An 18,678-nucleotide genomic window follows, 5' to 3' on the forward strand; every position below is an offset into this window, starting at 1 on the left:
AGCCACCGCGCCCAGTCCAAGTAGCATTTTTTTTTTTTTTTTTTTTTTTTGAGACAGAGTCTTGCTCTGCTGCCCAGGCTGGAGTGCAGTGGCCGGATCTCAGCTCACTGCAAGCTCCGCCTCCCGGGTTCACGCCATTCTCCTGCCTCAGCCTCCCGAGTAGCTGGGACTACAGGCGCCCGCCACCGCGCCCGGCTAGTTTTTTGTATTTCTTAGTAGAGACGGGGTTTCACCGTGTTAGCCAGGATGGTCTCGATCTCCTGACCTCCCCAAGTAGCATTTTTGAATGAGTAAGCTGTGCTCTGCTGGATCTGTAGCATGCCTTGGACGTACACTTTCTCCAGCTGGGATCAAAGTCTTAGAGGAATGCAAAGGCGGAGGGGTCCTCTGAGAATATGGAGCAAGGACAGCTCTGTATCACCCCTTTTATGGAAAAACCCAGAGTAACTGCCCATGTGTTCTGTGACCTTTGATGTTAGTGAGTAGTGAGGAAACTCTTGGCTATGTTGGTGGTTTCACAGCTGTCAGAATTCACTGAGTTGCACAGCTTCAATGAAGGCAGTTTGTCTGCCAAGGATTCCTTGATAAAGCTGATTAAAAATCGCTGAAGTGAAAAATCGCTGAAGGAGACTCTCCTACAGAGAAACCATCCTGCAAGTAAAAGAAGAGTCAGAAGCAGGAAAGTCATTCTCAGGAGCCACTTGGTTTGATCAGTTTCCAAACAAATGTAGTATTCCTTGCAACCACGAGAAGCTGGAGAGTGATTTGAAATCATTCTTTTTTTTTTTTTTTTTTTTTTGAGACAGAGTCTCGCTCTGTCTCCCAGGCTGGAGTGCAGTGGGGTGATCTCAGCTCACTGCAAGCTCCGCCTCCCGGGTTCACACCATTCTCCTGCCTCAGCCTCCCGAGTAGCTGGGACCACAGGCGCCACCACCACGCCCGGCTAGTTTTTTGTATTTTTAGTACAGACGGGGTTTCACCGTGTTAGCCAGGATGGTCTCGATCTCCTGACCTCGTGATCCACCCACTCGGCCTCCCAAAGTGCTGGGATTACAGGCGTGAGCCACTGCGTCCGGCAAAATCATTCTTAGGATGAGCTGGAAGCTTTTGGAATGTGCACCCCTGCAGTCTGTGCTTCTCCCCATGATTTACAAAACCATGAAAATAAAGCTCAGTTAATTCCTTATCATCAAGGTGAGCACCAGGTTCAGTATTCAGCTGGAGTCTGGGGATTCCGTCTTTCTTTAATTTTTGACTGCACAGCCTTCACTTAGTTTTTATATCTTGAGGCATTAAAAAAAGGTTTTTTTTTGTTGTTTGTTTGTTTTTTTTGAGACGGAGTCTCGCTCTGTCGCCCAGGCTGGAGTGCAGTGGCACCATCTCGGCTCACTGCAAGCTCCGCCTCCCGGGTTCACACCATTCTCCCGCCTCAGCCTCCTGAGTAGCTGGGACAATAGGCGCCCGCTACCACGCCTGGCTAATTTTTTTTTTTTTTTTTTTTTTTTGCATTTTTAGTAGGGACGGGGTTTTACCGTGTTAGCCAGGATGGTCTTGATCTCCTGACCTTGTGATCCGGCTGCCTCGGCCTCCCAAAGTGCTGGGATTACAGGTGTGAGCCACTGTGCCTGGCCTAAAAATAATTTTTAATATATTATATTAAGCAGTTTTAGTTGGTTTATTGTTATTTTTTAGATGGATTGCTGTCTTATGGGCTCAGTCTAACATATTCACAGAACATTGGATTAGATTGAAAGAACATACCCGGGACTGCATCATGCAGAGCTCTGGGAGGACCAGGGTTTAGCTTGAGTTCCCCTGTCTGTCCATGAGATCCCAGCTTGAGATCATTACAGTCACCGCGTCTCGGGAGGAGGACTAGTCTGCAATGTAGTGATTATGATGGAATGTTTCAATGTTTTTGAAATGTTTGGACTATTCTGATGCAAAAAACTTTCTTTTTTTTTTTTTTTTTTTTTTTTTTGAAACCCTCTGTTATTAAGAGATAAATATGATTTCCAGGAACATTGTTCTATTCTGCCTTAAGTATTATTGGTCATATCTGGTCATATGCCCTGCTCTGAATCAAACCCTGAAAATGGGATTGCTAAAATCGCCTTAATCTAAACTCCATTTCCCTCCCACTTGCTCCCTGGGCTTGGAGCATAGCCACTCAAACAGAACTGGTTTTGGTTGTTAAGGAAGAAGTGAGTAATGGCTGCGGTGCAGACCCTCATCAATGTCTGCGACAGTTACACCTGGAGACAAGCTCCCCAGTGTCCTCAGAAGCAGCAGAGATGAGAATCCATGATAGGGTGGGCTGCAGTCCCCCTAGCTCCATGATGCCGAAATGCACTGCTTGTCCTGGTCCTGCTCCTCGTTCCAGCACCCAGCTGGGTGCCCATCTGGCCCCACACCTTAATGCCAGGTTCTAAGCACCATCTCCTTACCATTCAACCCCTTTGGGATTTTGCATGTGCTGTTGGACCACCTCACCCCCACCACCCCCACCTGGAGCCAAATGACACTGTGGGATGAGGGGAAGAGAATTCATCTTAGTAGAGGGAGAGAGAGTGAGTGTGTGTTTGTGTGTGTGTGTATTATACATAATATATATAATAACAATTAAAATTGTTAAAGGGGCCAGGCGCAGTGGCTCATGCCTGTAATTCCAGCACTTTGGGAGGCTGAGATGGGTGGATCACATGAGGTCTGGAGTTGGAGACCAGCCTGGCTAACATGGTGAAATCCCATTTCTACTAAAATACAAAAATTAGCCAGGCGTGGTGGCAGATGCCTGTAATCCCAGCTACTCGGGAGACTGAGGCAAGAGAATTGCTTGAGCCTGGGAGGCGGAGGTTGCAGTGAGCTAAGATCACATCACTGCACTCCAGTCTGGGCAACAGAGCAAGACTCCATCTCACACACACACACACACACACACACACACAAATTGTTAATTGTATATATATAATTATAATAGTTTATATATATTAACAATTATGTATGAACTTGTATATATATATATTAATAATTATAATAGTTTATATATTGACAATTACATATAAAACTATTATAATTTGCTATATTATTATATATAAACAATTATATATGTAATGACTATATATAAAATGATAAACAATTTTAAATAATAATATATTAATTATATTGTGATTATATGTAATCATTATAATTATTTATATATAATATTTATTATTGTATATCGTTGTTTGAATATTTAATATGAGCTCTGTCCTCTTAACAAATTTCAAGTGAACAAGACATTATTGTCGACCATAGGTCATATGTCGGACAGCAGACCTCTAGGTCCTGTTTGTTAATAACTCCCCATTTTCCCCTCCTCCCAGCCCCCGTAACCACCATTGACTGCTGTGATGTGACTCTGGTGACTCTGCAGACCCCTGTAAGTGGCATCATGAAGTACTTGGTCTCTGCATCTGCATCGCTTGGCGTGATGTCCTCAGAGTTCGTCTGTGTTGTCACCCATGGCAGAATTGTCTTCCTTATTAAGGCTCAGTAGTATTCCCCTGTGTGCGTGTACCACATTTTCCACGTCCATTCATCTGTCAATGGACATTTAGATGATCTTCACGTCTTAGCTATTGTGAATAGTGCCGCAGTGGTCGGGGGAGTTCAGATGGCTCTTCGCATACTGAATTTGTTTCTTTGAAATGTAGACCCAGAAGTGGGATTGATTACTGGACCATATAGTAGCTCTATTTTTAGTTTTTTTTTTTTTTTTTTTTGAGACAGAGTCTCGCTCTGTGGCCCAGGCTGGAGTGCAGTGGCGTGATCTCAGCTCACTGCAACCTCTGCCTCCCGGGTTCACGTCATTCTCCTGCCTCAGCCTCCCGAGTAGCTGGGACTACAGGCGCCCGCCACCACGCCCGGCTAGTTTTTTGTATTTTTAGTAGAGATGGGGTTTCACCATGTTAGCCAGGATGGTCTCGATCTCCTGACCTTGTGATCCGCCCTCCTCGGCTTCCCAAAGTGCTGGGATTACAGGTGTGAGCCACCACGCCCGGCCTATTTTTAGGTTTTTGAGGAACCTCCTCACTGTTCTCTAGAGTGAGTGCACAATTTTTCAGCTTCCCAAAGTGCCAGGATTACAGGCGTGAACCACGGTGCTTGGTCTGTTTCTTTTAAATATACACCCAGAAGTGGACTTAGCTACCATATGGTAGCTCTATGTTTGTTTTTTTGAGGAACCTCCCCACTGTTCTCTATAGTGAGTGTACAGTGTTTCAACCTCCCAAAGTTCTGGGATTACAGGCGTGAGCCACCGCGCCCAGCTCACTGTAGGATTTTTCTTAACGCGTTACATACCTTGCTGGGATTTTAGCAGAGATCACAATATTAAAAACTTGGGGAAGGATTTCTATGACTCTCGTTTTAACTACGAGGAAATGTCAACTTCTAGTTTTGTAACGTCCTGCCCAGGAGCGGTGGTCGTTAACGTGTGGAGCTGGGATGACGTCCAAGTCAGTTGGTTGCCCGACCTTTATTCTGCCTTGTCCCGTAGATTTAGAAAGAGGCTGACACATCAGGTAACTAGTTTAGAGTCATCTGATCATGCGGGTAAGCAGCGTTTTTCAGAGGCCAAGGCCTTCCCTCTCATTTCACTAGTGGGAAGGGCGGAAAGAACAGAACGGAAAGCTCTTCCTTTTGTGTGAGGCAGTTGCTGTGGAAACCCCACAGGCAGGAGGCCCCTGGACAGCACATCCTGTCGGCTTGTGTCCTTGCACTGGTGCGTCCCAGGCCAGGCCAGACTGCTGGGACCAGGGCCATGTATCGCTACCCCACTGCCCTCCTGGGCCTAGGTGAGTCCTGGAGGCAGCGGGGAGGCTGGAAAGGGGGTCGGGAGGTCTGGAAAGTTCCCTGCTCAAGCCTGACTCCAGTGCAGAAGATTCTGGGAAGGAAAGTGTCCTCCTCCCCCAAGACTGCCCTGCTGCTCTCCCCGGGGCCTAAGTCTGACCAGAGAAGACCTTGTCCTAAAAACAGGGACCCGGGTATGGGGATGAGGTCAGCTTTAAGAAGGGCTTGGGGGGCAGGCGCGGTACTCACGTCTGTAATCCTAGCACTTTAGGAGGCTGAGGCGGGCGGATCATGAGGTCAGGAGTTTGAGACCAGCCTGGCCAACGTGGTGAAACCCCATCTCTACTAATACAAAAATCAGCCGGGCGTGGTGGCGGGCGCCTGTAATCCCAGCTACTCGGGAGGCTGAGGCAGGAGAATTGCTTGAACCCGGGAGGCGGAGGTTGCAGTGAGCCGAGATCACGCCACCGCACTCCAGCCTGGGTGACAAGAAGAAAACTCCGTCTCCAACACCACCACCAAAAAGGAGGGCTGGGGGAGCGGGAGCCTTTTTGGAAGAGGAGACTTTGGGATTGATCTTGAAACCATTTTGCAGCAAGGATTGCACCGAGATAGCGATGTCGAGGAGGGTTGGTTTGGTCCTGATGAAATGCTGAACGCCCCCCAGCTCCATCCAGCCCCCTTTCGATAGCAGCCCCGTAAGGAGACTGGGTGGTGGCATTTTTCTCACTGGGGCTTCTCTTGCAGTGCTCTGCCTGGCCCAGACGATCCACGCGCAGGAGGGTGAGTCACACCTTCGTCCCGTCTTCCCCGTCCCCTCTGGCACCCCAAGGGCAGTTCTGGGTGGGAGTGATGTTGATGCTTAGAGGGCCGGAGGGACCCCTTTAAGTATACCCTAGATTGCAAACTATTCCAGATGTAAAATGCATAACCCTCACCCCTTTCGCTCCTTCATTCTCTACCTGTCATATTTTGCTTTTCTTATTTTCAAAAATCTTATATTTTATTTTATTTATTTATTTTTTTTTGAGATGGAGTCTCGCTCCATCACCCAGACTAGTGGCACAATCTTGGCTCACTGCAACCTCCGCCTCCCAGTTTCAAGCGATTCTTCTGCCTCAGCCTCCTGAGTAGCTAGGATTACAGGTGCATGCCACCACCCCCAGCTAATTTTTTTTTTTTTTTTTTGGTATTTTTAGAAGAGACGGGGTTTCACCATATTGGCCAGGCTGGTCTCGAACTCCTGACCTTATGATCTGCCCACCTCAGCCTCCCACAGTGTTGGGATTACAGGCGTGAGCCACTGCACCCAGCCAAAAATCTTATTTTTTTTTTTTTTTTTTTTTTTTTTGAGACGGAGTCTCGCTCTGTCGCCTGGGCTGGAGTGCAGTGGCCGGATCTCAGCTCACTGCAAGCTCCGCCTCCCAGGTTTACACCATTCTCCTGCCTCAGCCTCCCGAGTAGCTGGGACTACAGGCGCTCGCCACTTCGCCCGGCTAGTTTTTTGTATTTTTAGTAGAGACGGGGTTTCACCATGTTAGCCAGGATGGTCTCGATCTCCTGACCTCGTGATCCGCCCGTCTCGGCCTCCCAAAGTGCTGGGATTACAGGCTTGAGCCACCGCGCCCGGCCAAAAATCTTATTTTTAATCGACAAATAATTGTATATGTTTGTGGGTTACCATGTGATGTTACAATGTATGTAAACATTGTGGAAAGATTAAATAAGGCTAAATAACATAACAATCACATTACATACTTATAGTGACGAGAACATTTAAAATCTACTTTTAGCAATTTTGAAATATATCATAAGTTATTATTAACTATAGTCCGCCTGCTGTGCAATAGATCTCAAAAACTTACTCCTCCTGTTTAACTGAAACTTTGTACCATTTGATCTGTGTCTTTCCCAAGCCCCCCATCTGCAGCCTCTAATATCATCATTCTAATCTCTACCTCTGTGAAATGACCTTTTTTGTTTGTTTTGGGATGGAGTCTTACTCTGTCACCCAGGCTGGAGTGTAGTGGCACAATCTCGGCTCACTGCAATCTCCACCTCTTGAGTTCAAGCAGTTCTCCTGCCTCTGAACCAGCCTCCCGAGTAGCTGGGATTACAGGTGCCTGCCACCACGCCTGGCTAATTTTTGTGTTTTTAGTAGAGACGGGGTTTCACCATTTGGCCAGCCTGGTCTCGAACTCCTGACCTCAGGTGATCCACCCACCTCGGCCTCACAAAGTGCTGGGATTACAGGTATGAGCCACCACGCCTGGCCGAGATGAACTTTTTTAGATTCCACATGTGGTATTTGTTTTCCTGTGCCCAGCTTATTTCACTTAGCATAATGTCCTCCGGTTCATCCATGTTGTTGCAAATGATACAACGTCCTTCCTTTTTTAGGGCTGAATAATATTCCATTGCATAGACACACCACATTTTCCTCATCCATTCATTTGGCAGTGGACACTCAGGTTATTTCCAGGTCTTGGAGGCTGTGAGTAGCTCTGCGGTCACCCTGGGAGTGCAGGTGTCACCTCCACACACCAATTTCTACAACGAGAATTCAAACCCAACACCACCAAGGCTGAGCCCGGCAGTTTTCCCCAGACCAGCCCACACTTCACTCGGCAGCTTCTTGGCGGGGAACGTGACAGTCACAAAGGGCAGACTCTGAACATTCCATCTCTTCTCCATCCTCCTAGATGCATCATGTCACCCAGTCCTGGTGATTTCACTCTCAATTTTTCTCATCTTTCCCTCTCTCTTTACTGACTTTTCCTATGTCTCCCCCTGGTGACGGCCCCTCTCTCCTCCGTGGCTCCCCGAGGCCGGCCTCAGCCTGTCCATGCCACTGCTGCCTGCTGCCTTCCTGACCCCAGGGACGTTGTGATTTGCGAAAGCACAGACATGACCATTGTACTTTCCACAGTTTTTAAATTGTATTCAAAATTTTTCATTTAATATCTCATTGTAAGATGAATTTTTTTTTTTTCTCAGAGCCCTTCCCCTGTTTATCTTCAGATAGAATCAGACCTGTGTACTTCTCTTTGGTCTGGACATGCCCATTTTCCCAGCCACATCCTGTCCCTGTGACTTTGGGCTCACCCATCTCTACATTCCTCCAGGTTCTTTCACTTTCTTGAACACTCCATATTCTGTTCAACATCAGGCCATCTCACATGCTGATTTTTTTTTTTTTTTTTTTTTTGAGATGGTGTTTCATTCTTGTTACCCAGGCTGGAGTGCAATGGTTTGGTCTTGGCTCACTGCAACCTCTGCCTCCCTGGTTGAAGCAGTTCTCCCTGCCTCAGCCTCCCAGGTAGCTGGGACTACAGGCACTTGCCACCATGCCTGGCTAATGTTTTTGCATTTTTAGTGGAGACGGGGATTCACCATGTTGATCAGGCTGGTCTCGAACTCCTGATCTCAGGTGATCCGCCCGTCTTGGCCTCCCAACGTACTGGGATTACAGGCGTGAGACACCCGGCGCCTGGTCTGATTTTTAAAAATTAATTAATTCAGTTTAAAATTGACCAATGCAAATTGCATGTATTTGTCATGTCCAGTGTAATGTTGTGGCCTCTGCACACAGCGTGGAATGGCTACATCGAGCTGGGGAACGTAGGCATTCCTCCTGTGCTAATCATTTTCTGTGGTGAGAACGCTTAGAATCACCTTGATTAACAATGTCCAATAATGTAATACGTTGTTATTAACTGTAGTCACCGAGCTGTACATGATGCCTCTCGAATTTATTTCTCTTCTCTAACTGAAACGTTGTATCCTTTGAGGAACACTCACTGGCTGATTTTCCCACTGTGAGTGCCCTGCTGTCACCTGTCTGCTCAGTTCAGGTAGTTTCTACCCCTCCCTCAGCGTTCAGCTCAGAGAGTGCTTCCCCTGACTTTGCGAGGAGGTCAGCTCCACCGCCCACCTGTCCCCTAGATTCCTGCGCTTACCCACAGGAAACTTAACCGCAGTTCCCAGCTGCAGATTTGGACAATTCTCCCATCAGTATCTGTCCTCCCTTCAAGACGTCCACCTCCAAAGGGCAGACACCCTGTGTGTGTTTCTCACATTTGTGGAATTAGCAGCTCATGAAAAATGTCTTTAAACGGATTGATAAGTAACTGAGATACGGTTAAAAGAAAGAAAAATGAACAAATGGGTGGGTTTGAGGAGATGCTGGTCAAAGGATAGAAAATTTCGTCTAGACAGAGAGAGTAAGTTCAAGATTGTGCAACATAAGGACTAGAGTTAATCACAATGTATTGTATGCTTTCAGATCGCTAAGAGGCAGATTTTAAATGTTCTTACCACAAAAATTAACTATGCAAAGTAAGGTTATATGAATTAGCTTGATTCAGCGAGTCCACAGTGTGTATCTGTACCAACACATCATGTTGTACACCTGCAATATATGCAGTTTTAATCTGTCAATAACAGAGAATGAATGAAGACGGGATGAGCGAATTGAAGCCCTGCCAGCTCTCTGCCCTGCTCAGGGATTTTGCTAATTTTGACACAACCTTCCTGTTTCAGGGCATCAAACCCGCCCTTCCTCCTCCACCCCAAGCCCAGTTGAGATAAACAGGGTTTTTCAAGAGCTTTAATAACAAGGAAATGCAAATTCGGCTGAGGAGAAAGTAGAAACTAGAGGAAAACCCAGAGGTGGTGTCTCCACAGAGACCTGCATTAGCAATGGGGACCTGTCACGGGCTGGGCATCTGCTGTGAGCAGATCAGGGCTGGGTCAGGGCTGGGGGCTTCACCCTCACCCCATCGGACCCTCACAGGAGCCTGGCAACCCCCGTCCCACACTCAGTCCCACCCGGGGACCGGCCAGTGCCCTTCAGGCCCCAGCACGAGCCATCTCCAGAGCCCTCGCTCCCCTGTCCCTTGTCCTTCACGAATGACCCTGTCATCCCCGTCCTGTGCCCCTCCCGCCCTCTGTCCCTCTGGAAAGTGGCCCTGGGCTCTCGGCAGACATGAGGGGCCCCAGGCTGCTCCGACACTTCCCACGTGACCCTGAGCAAGGCCCAAGTTGTGAGCAAGTCTCGGGGTCCTTATTGTCAACTGGGAAAATAACTCTGCACCGATGAGGATTCCCGCGCACGTAGAAGGTGCAGGAGGCCTGGCGATGTTCTAAGGTTGGGCTGTGGTCGTGGCTGCACAACTCTACAAAATTGCTAAAATCCCTGACATGTGACGCTAAAATGACATGTGTGGCATGGTGACTTCCTATGGTGGACGCTGAGGTCCTTCTCTGCTTCCCTCCTAGGGCCCCTGCCCAGACCCTCCATCTCGGCTGAGCCAGGCACCGTGATCCCCCTGGGGAGGCCTGTGACCCTCCAGTGCCGGGGCCCGGTTGGCGTTTACGCATTCCGCCTGGAGAGGGAGGATAGATTTGAGTATAAAGATAATTACAATGTGTTTCGACTTGGTCCATTTGAGTCCGAGGCCAGATTCCGCATCGACTCAGTAAGTGAAGCCAATGCTGGGCTTTATCGCTGCATCTATTATAAGACCCCCCGATGGTCTGAGCACAGCGACTACCTGGACCTGGTGGTGAAAGGTGAGGACGTCACCTGGGCCCTGCCCCAGTCTCAGCTCGGCCTTCGAGCTTATCCCCAGGTCCCTGGACCCTGTCCCAGCTGCTGCCCTCTCTCTGTGGCCACCCTTGCCCTCCTCCTGACCCCCAAGCCCTCCTCTCCCCCTCTCCCTCTGCACACACCTCCCCTCTGCCCTCGCACCTGCTTAGGTCCCTGGAGCCCTGGTCTCCTCCGGACACCACGGATGGCCTGGACACTCAGCCCCAGCATCCGGTGGGCTCAGAGCTGGCTCTGCTTGGCTGGGTGGGGAGTGGGTTCCCAGAGATTAGGGGGCGACCCCCCTACAAGGGGATGAGTGTCTTTTCACACAGGATGGATGGTCTCACTTGTTATTCCTTTCCACTGAGCCAGAACCTGCCCCAGGCAATGTGCTTCTCCTGGTGTGGTTCATCTCCCATTGGGCAGAGCACAGGGCCCAGGGATGGCCCCTGGTCAGGGCTGGACAGTGCTTTGGGAAAACCTTTGGTATGTGACCACACGCACCCCTGTGTGTGCTCAACCTGAGATGTCCTGGAGTCAAAGTCCACTGGAGAGGCTCCAACCCACCTTCATGTCCCCCCAGGACCTCAAAGGTCCCCTGAGGTCAAGCAGAGCTTGTGGTGGGAGGAGCAGAGGGAGTGACCAGCCCCAGGGAGAATGGGGCAAGCAGCGGGGCTCTCCCCAGCCTCCTGTCCCCTGCCCTGTTTTCTCAGGAGTCTCGGGACATTGTCTGGGATTGCCTGATGGCCATGCGGCCTTTGGATGGGGGCTCAGGGTGGAGGAGGGCAGGTTGGTTGGGACGGGTTCTACATCCTTCTCCTGCCTCTGTTTACAGAAACCTCTGGAGACACGGACTCCCCCGTCACAGAGCCCGACTCCTCAGCTGGTCAGTAGCAGGGTCCTCAGCCGGAAGGGATAACAGTGGGATCTGTGCTGGGGATGCAGCTCCGAGTCCAGCCCTCGGCCCTGGGCTTGGAGTCAAGGTCTAGGGAGGCCACGGGAAGGGACTGACACCCGCCCGGCTCTGGGAGGTGGCTAATGCTCCTAGAGACCATAGCAACAATGGTACCGTGATTGTAAACTCGTTCCATGCCAGGAACTGTGGAAAACACTTAGTGCAAGCACCACTCTCCGGGGGAGGTACTAGTCTGGTTGTCTAACTCCTCCTCCTCTCTAATATGCAAAACATAAACTAAAGTTTCTTGCTTAAAGGCACAAGGCTATGAAGGGGCAGGGGCAGGGGCAGGGGCAGGGGCCACCCACCCGGGCAGCCCCACCCCAGACTTTCGGCGTCTCCCGAGCTCCACGCTGCCCCCTTGTGGGCGTGGCCTCACCATTCACCCTGCTCTGCACCTGATGGAGGGACTTAGAACTCACCTCCAACCTGGGACACCTGAAGAGGGACGGTGATGCTCCTATTGGCTCTCTGATCTCCGGGGGAAGCCTGAACAGTGGAGTAAGGTCCCTTAAAAGGAGGGTGCCACAGGGAGGAGACGTAGCCTGTGAACAGTGACCAGGATGAAGCCATGAGGCTTCCCTTCCATCTGGCTCTGCCCTGGACTCTGTGATGGGAGAGAAGCTGCCCCTGGCTCTGGCCCTGGACTCTGTGTGATTGAAGTGAAGCTGCCCCAAGTCCCTGGGTCTCAAGTTGTCCATCTCCTCCTGTGATCTGTGACCAGAACCTCCCAGGGGAGGACACGGGGTCATAAGCCATCCGCGGACCCTTCCCCACCTGTGTTCTCATCACCAGAGTGGTCGTCCTTGGTCACCCAGTGACGGCCTGTGAGGCTCGGGCTGTGAGCTCAGGCAGGCGGGACCAGGGGCTGAAGCCACATAGGGAGGTGGGAGGAGCCATGCTGTGCTCCATCCGGACCCCCTCAGAGGCTCCTGGGCTGCCTGAGTGGGACCGGATGTGCTCCTGAGTCCAGCTGACCTGGTTCAAGTCCAGTGTCTGGTTTTTATTAGCCTTCTGTCTGCGGGAATATCTACCCTCTCTTTCTCTCTCTCTCTCTCCCTCTCCTTCCCTCTCTCCTCTCCCACCTTTCATGCAGTGACATATAAAGGTTACGAGGACAGACCCTCCTGCAGCCAGATTGCTGGGTTCATGGTTCAAATCCTGGTGGTTCTGCCACCCCCCCGGCTCCATGCCTGATGGTGACTCACCCAAACCTCCTGTGTCCCAAATTCCTCATGTGAAACATAGGCAGTAAAATAACTGTCCTGGTAGAATCGTTTAGGGGAGACTTGAGTTCAGGTAGACACGGCGCTGACATCAGTGCTGATTAGAAAACCCCAAAGGAGGGGTGCTGCTATTAATACTGAGGAAGTATTTTGTCCCCACAGGGACTGTGACAGGCACTGAAGGCTCCGGATTTGACGCATCGTGAATGAGGAGAAATGGCCTCCAGTCTTGTGAACTTCAATGGGGAGAAATAATTAGAATGAGCATTAGAAATGCACAGATTCCCATACATGCATATACAAATAAAAAGATATGATTTGCAATGGAGAATTTCAGAGCTATCATTTCAATTACATTAAATATGTTCACATCATATATTACACATATAAGGAACATAATTATATAATAAAATATGTTAAAGTATCACCACATATCACTATAATGTATACTATATTATATGAAAGATATTATATTTACAATACATAGTGTAATAACTTGCGGGTGTTATAATTTTTTTTTTTTTTTTTTTGAGATGGAGTCTTGCTCTGTCACCCAGGCTGGAGTGCAGTGGTGCGATCTCGGCTCACTGCAAGCTCCGCCTCCTGGGTTCACGCCATTCTCCTACCTCAGCCTCCGAGTAGCTGGGACTACAGGCGCCCGCCACCTCGCCCGGCTAGTTTTTTTGTATTTTTTAGTAGAGACGGTGTTTCACCGTGTTAGCCAGGGTGGTCTCGATCTCCTGACCTCGTGATCTGCCCGTCTCGGCCTCCCAAAGTGCTGGGATTACAGGCTTGAGCCATCGCGCCTGGCCGGGTGTTATAATTAATAAACATAGGTACAAACATAAATATATAATCTATTTCTATGGTTTATAATTATAATAGAAACATTTTTTATTTAATTATATATTTATATGTAATAAACATTATACATTATATATTATAGTGAATATATGTAACATATATTATAAGTAATTATAAATCACATACAATTAACATTATATACATTAAATTATAATGTATATGCCAAGATTGCATAATTAAAATATATATTTGTTATATTTTATATGTTTGCATAGCACATGATACATATAATTATAAATAATATAAAAATTGTAATATTGCACATTTTAAATTGTGGCACATGTTATGAAGACCAAACCCAGGAAGTCATGGTGTAGAATTACGGGTGGTGTCCTGGACTTTGGGCCGTGGACGAGGCAAGAGGAAAGGACACTCCAAAATAGAATGTCTGCCTTTCTGGAAGGATATTGAAGATGCTGCCTCGGCAGCAGGGGAGGGGAGGGACCACTGTTCCTGGAAGAGGGACACGTGGGCTCGGACCCTGGGTTTGGGGGAGCCCCGCAGGACCCCATTTGGTCACCTGTGTATTGGGTAGTGGCGTGCACTGTGCAGAGGAGGGTGAATGTTCGAGGAGATGACGGGCCGGCCCAGAATGCGCTGCGCAGGGAGCCTGGGCGGCGCCGCACACACTCGCCCGCTAGCTGCAGGGCTTCAGGAAACAGGAGCACATCTGGGTTTGGATTCTTCCCACAGGAGGGCGGGTTACATCCCCATCAGGGGGCTGCCGCGAGGGCAGATAAAATCAGACAGAGGGATTCTTGCACTCTGGTGGGAACCCAGAAGGAGGTCAGGGAGGGAAGGTCTCCCTTCCTCTTCTTGCGGGTAGTTGGTCTCTTCCTAGATCCGCAGAGGGCGACAGCAGCGATGTCTACCACAGCTTCACGCCCAGGAAACGCGCTGTATCTGCACCATCCAGTAGGGATGGCGTCAGGCATGTGGGTCACACTGAGCCCTCCAGATGCAGACAGTGCAGCCGGCTTGTCATGCCATTGAACTTTGGATAAATTTAAATATCAATAGCTACGTGTGACTCTCATACTGGACAGTAGATGTAGAAAGTTTCCATCATCACAGAAGACTCTACTGGTCAGTGCTGGTCTAGAAGGAGCTGTCAGGGTCGTGGGGAGTGAAGAGAGATCCCCACAGTGGATGTGGGAGGACTCAGAGCCTTCTCTGTCCAGCTCAGGACTCTAACTCCTCTTCCTTCTGATTCCTCCCTCACAGGACCCACGCAGAGGCCGTTGGACAACAGTCACAATGATCGTGAGTGATGGGGGCCATGGAGGGTGAGCCTAGTGTGTACCTCTTGGGGAAGGAGAAAGAGGTCAGGCTTTGGGGTTGATCAGATTCCTGCTCTGCTAATGGCCAGCTGTGTCCCTGTGCAGAGGACCCCAGCACTCAGGACCCCAGGAAGGTGGAGGAAGGGGTTAACGATCTCTGTGCTGCAGGATTATTATTATTATTATTATTTTTGAGACAGACTCTCGCCCTGTCGCCCAGGTTAGAGTGTAGTGGCGTGATCTCAGCTTACTGCCTCCTCCACCTCCCGGGTTCAAGCAATTCTCCTGCCTCAGTCTCCCGAGTAGCTGGGATTACAGGCATGCGCCACCACACCTGGCTAATTTTTATGTTTTTAGTAGACGTGGGGCTTCACCATGTCAGCCAGGATGGTCTCAATCTCCTGACCTCGTGGTCCTTCGGCCTCGGCCTCCCAAAGTGCTCGGATTACAGGCGTGAGCCACCACACCCTGCTGCAGGACTACTATTTACCTGAGAGATTTTATATATTAGTAAGTCTATGACAAGCACACATCATGTGTGTGATATACAGTAAGGGCTCAATAAATGCACACTGCTGAAAACCTGTTTCTGTCTTTCTTAGATGCACCTGCTTCCCAAGGCCTGAGTGCTGAGCATCTTTATATTCTCACCGGGGTCTCAGTGGTCTTCCTCTTTTGTCTCCTCCTTCTGGTCCTCTTTTTCCTCCATCACCAGAATCAGATAAAGCAGGGTAGGTCTCAGGGTCAGGGTGGAGTGACCTGGGGAAGCTGTCAGGAGAGGCTAGGAAGAAGGTCTCCTTAATTCATACCCCAACTGTCCTCAGGGCCCCCCAGAAGCAAGGGCAAGGAGCAGAAGCCACAGCAGAGGTGAGGCCCCTGGGAATGACTCCTGGGCCTCCACCCAGTCCTCTGCCGCCAGGCTGCCCCTGAGGTTCACTTTTACTTTTCCTCTCAGGCCCGACCTGGCTGTTGATGTTCTAGAGAGGACAGAAGGTGAAGGGGGAGGAGGAGGGACAGGCCTGGGATGGGGAAGTGGGGACTTGGTGCCAATCCAGATGCAATGTGGGGGGAGTGGAGGGAAGAATCTTTGGGAACATTCTAGAAGGTCGTATTATAGATTGGGTGCAGGATGTCAACTGAAGCTAGGGGGTCTCAGGCAGATTTGCCTTGTGACATCCTTCCCAGAAAACTGGCCATGTATTTTCTCCCCCAGACAAGGCCACAGTCAGTGGACTTCCTGAGAAGGACAGAGAGACGGACACCTCGGTGAGCCTTCCTACTAGTTATTCAAGTACCTCACTTTTAGCAGCTTAAAAAAAATCTCAGCTCCTTGGGTCAGGAATTCAGGAGTGGCTCAGCTGGGCGGTTCCAGCTCACCGCCTGTCCTAAGGTTGCTGTCGAGAGGTCGCCCAGGGCTGTGTGCATCTGAAGGCTCTTGTGGGCTGGAGGATCCACGTCCAAGACGCTCACTCCCACGGCTGTGGACAGGAAACCTCTGTTCCTCTCACAGGGGCCTCTCCACACTGCGGATTCCCCCAGAGGGAGGGATCCAAGGATGGGTGGCGGGGAGGGGCGGAAGCGCGATGTCTTTTGCCTCAGCTTGGAAGTCAGGAGTCTTCCCTTCTGCCTTGTTCATTGTCACATAGACCAACCCTAATACCCTTTGGGAGGGCTCTTCACACGGATGCAATTTCAGGAGAGGGTCCTCAGGGCCCATGGAGATGGCCGCCACAGCCCTCCAGTCCCACAGCCCCTCACCTCACCCTCCACCAGGCACTCCCTCACCCTGGGTCTCTCTCTCCCAGGCCCCGGCTGCAGGGGACCCCCAGGAGGTGACGTATGCGCAGCTGGACCACTGGGCCCTCACACGGAGGACAGCCCAGGTTGTGTCCCCACGGTCCACAGAGCCCATGGCTGAGTCCAGCACGTATGCAGCCATTGCCAGACACTGACCCCAGGCCCACCTGACCTCTGCACCTGAGGATATAAAGTCACTCTAGGAAAAGCCTGAAGCGGCCATTTGGAAGGCTTCCTCTTGGACTCATCATCATCTGGAAAGCGAGTCAGGCAGCTGTCCAGGAGACATGAGCTGGAGACGAGTTTTCTAACCAGCTTCCAGAAGTTTCCTTAACCAGGTGGTTCCTTCTACAATTGACCAGCTCCTTGGATAGACTGTGTTGCCATTGATTCCAGAGACTCAGATACATACACCTGACTACTTCTAGAAACGAAGCTCTAATCAGCTGGCTGTTTCCAGAGACCCATCTACAATTGTCTGGCTGTCTCTAGAGCTCCAGCTACAGTTGTCTGGCTGTTTCTAGAGACTCCGTTTTAGTTGTCTGGCTGTTTCTAGAGACACAGCTACAGTTGTGACTGTTTCTAGAGACCCAGCTGCAGTTGTCTGGCTGTTTCTAGAGACCCAGCTTTATTCAACTGACTGTTTTCAGAGACCCAACTATAGTCACCTGGCTATTTTCAGAAACCCAGCCACAGGTTGTCTCCAGAGACCCAGCTACAAACACCCAGCAGATCTGATGAGCAGTGATGCAGTCCCCCAGCTGGTCCTAGGTGTCTCCTGTGAATCTCCAATGACCCCAGAGACTTTGTTGGAATGATCTGCTCTTCTGACCCCAAAGACCTTCCTAGAAGTGAAGAGCTAATCTTGAGACAGTGCTATACATTTACAGCTGAGAGCTAAGCCCGGTTCTCTGGGTCATACTTTACTCTGTGCATCAGTAAATAATTCTGAAGACATCACACCTGGCAGCCTGGTGCCTGGTCCCGGGTGCACAGGTCACTTGGGCCGAGTCTCTGCTTTCACAGTTGTTCAAAGCTGAGTGAGGGAAACAGGACTTACAAAGGAGGTGTCAGCGTTTTCATTTTAAAATTGAGTGGACCAAGATTGCATATATTCCGGGTGTACCATGGGATAATTTGATATACGTATACATTGCACAATGATCGCCATAATCAAATTAATGAGCACAGTTGTCACCACCCATGCCGTACGCAAGACCTCCTGAACTTGCTCATCACAGGACTCAGAGTTGGTGTCAGTGTTTTCAGATGGAGCCTGTGTTTCAGGGATGAATGAGGGAGGTGTCTGAGGGACGTGTGGGTGAGTGCAGACAGAGAGCTGACCTCACCTACCCAAAGCTTCACACACACACACAAGCATGTATACACTCACACGTGCACACAGCATACCCACACACTCACGTGTCCCAAGAGAGCCCTGAGTCCACTGCTGGATGAGGCATATCCATGTCTCCGCCCCACTTGTGTGGTCTCATGTGGTCTCTCAACTCAGATTAAAACAGGAAATTACCCTGTGAGTCACCAGAGGGTGAGAGAATCTCTGAGTTAATTTGTGTTTATCTTTAAAAACAAAACAAAATGTAACAAAACAAAAGAAAACAAAATAAAACAGTGCCAAGCCTGAAGTGGAGACTCAAACGGGCACGGCTCCTGGTGCGGTCCTGCCTGGAAAGGACTGCACAGGTAAGAAAATATCAGAACATCACATTCTACCCTCTAAAACAGACTGTTATGATCTATCAAAGAGAAGGAGGAATATCCAAAAATCCCGGAAAACCGGAACCAAAACAAAAACAGAAAAGGCACTTGTAGGTCTTTACAAGAAGGATAGTTAAAAAATTATACATATATAATACATACATAAAATACACGTTATATATAAAGTAAATGTATATTTAATAAACAAATATAAATAAATAATTATATTATATATTTACATATAATACATAATACATATATATAATTTTTTTTTTTGAGATGGAGTCTCGCTCTGTCGCCCAGGCTGGAGGGCAGTGGTGCGATCTCGGCTCACTGCAACCTCCGCCTCCAGGGTTCAAGCAATTCTCCTGCCTCAGCCTGCCGAGTAGCTGGGATTACAGGCGCCTGCCACCA

The 18,678-nt window shown here is 49.5% G+C and overlaps 1 protein-coding gene across 4 annotated transcripts; it reads left to right on the forward strand.

The window, feature by feature from the left end:
- The first annotated feature begins 4,598 nt into the window (after positions 1–4,598).
- Positions 4,599–18,373, forward strand: LOC126943245 (leukocyte-associated immunoglobulin-like receptor 1). 4 transcript variants are annotated; one of them, XM_050771812.1, is made up of 10 exons: positions 4,599–4,838; positions 5,581–5,616; positions 10,114–10,407; positions 11,259–11,309; positions 14,693–14,731; positions 15,351–15,479; positions 15,573–15,615; positions 15,704–15,741; positions 15,962–16,014; positions 16,554–18,373. In XM_050771812.1, the coding sequence occupies exons 1-10, from the start codon at positions 4,805–4,807 to the stop codon at positions 16,698–16,700; spliced, it is 864 nt and encodes a 287-aa protein (XP_050627769.1). In that variant the 5' UTR covers positions 4,599–4,804; the 3' UTR covers positions 16,701–18,373. The 4 variants fall into 4 exon arrangements, with proteins under 4 accessions (XP_050627769.1, XP_050627766.1, XP_050627767.1 ...); XM_050771809.1 differs by lacking the exons at positions 15,573–15,615; positions 15,704–15,741 and having other exon boundaries at positions 4,602–4,838; positions 16,554–18,372; XM_050771810.1 differs by lacking the exons at positions 15,351–15,479; positions 15,573–15,615; positions 15,704–15,741; positions 15,962–16,014; positions 16,554–18,373 and adding an exon at positions 15,109–15,328 and having other exon boundaries at positions 4,606–4,838.
- The last annotated feature ends 305 nt before the right edge of the window (positions 18,374–18,678 follow it).

The sequence above is a fragment of the Macaca thibetana genome, chromosome 19 (assembly GCF_024542745.1).
Source record: "Macaca thibetana thibetana isolate TM-01 chromosome 19, ASM2454274v1, whole genome shotgun sequence".
Lineage (NCBI taxonomy): Eukaryota > Metazoa > Chordata > Mammalia > Primates > Cercopithecidae > Macaca > Macaca thibetana.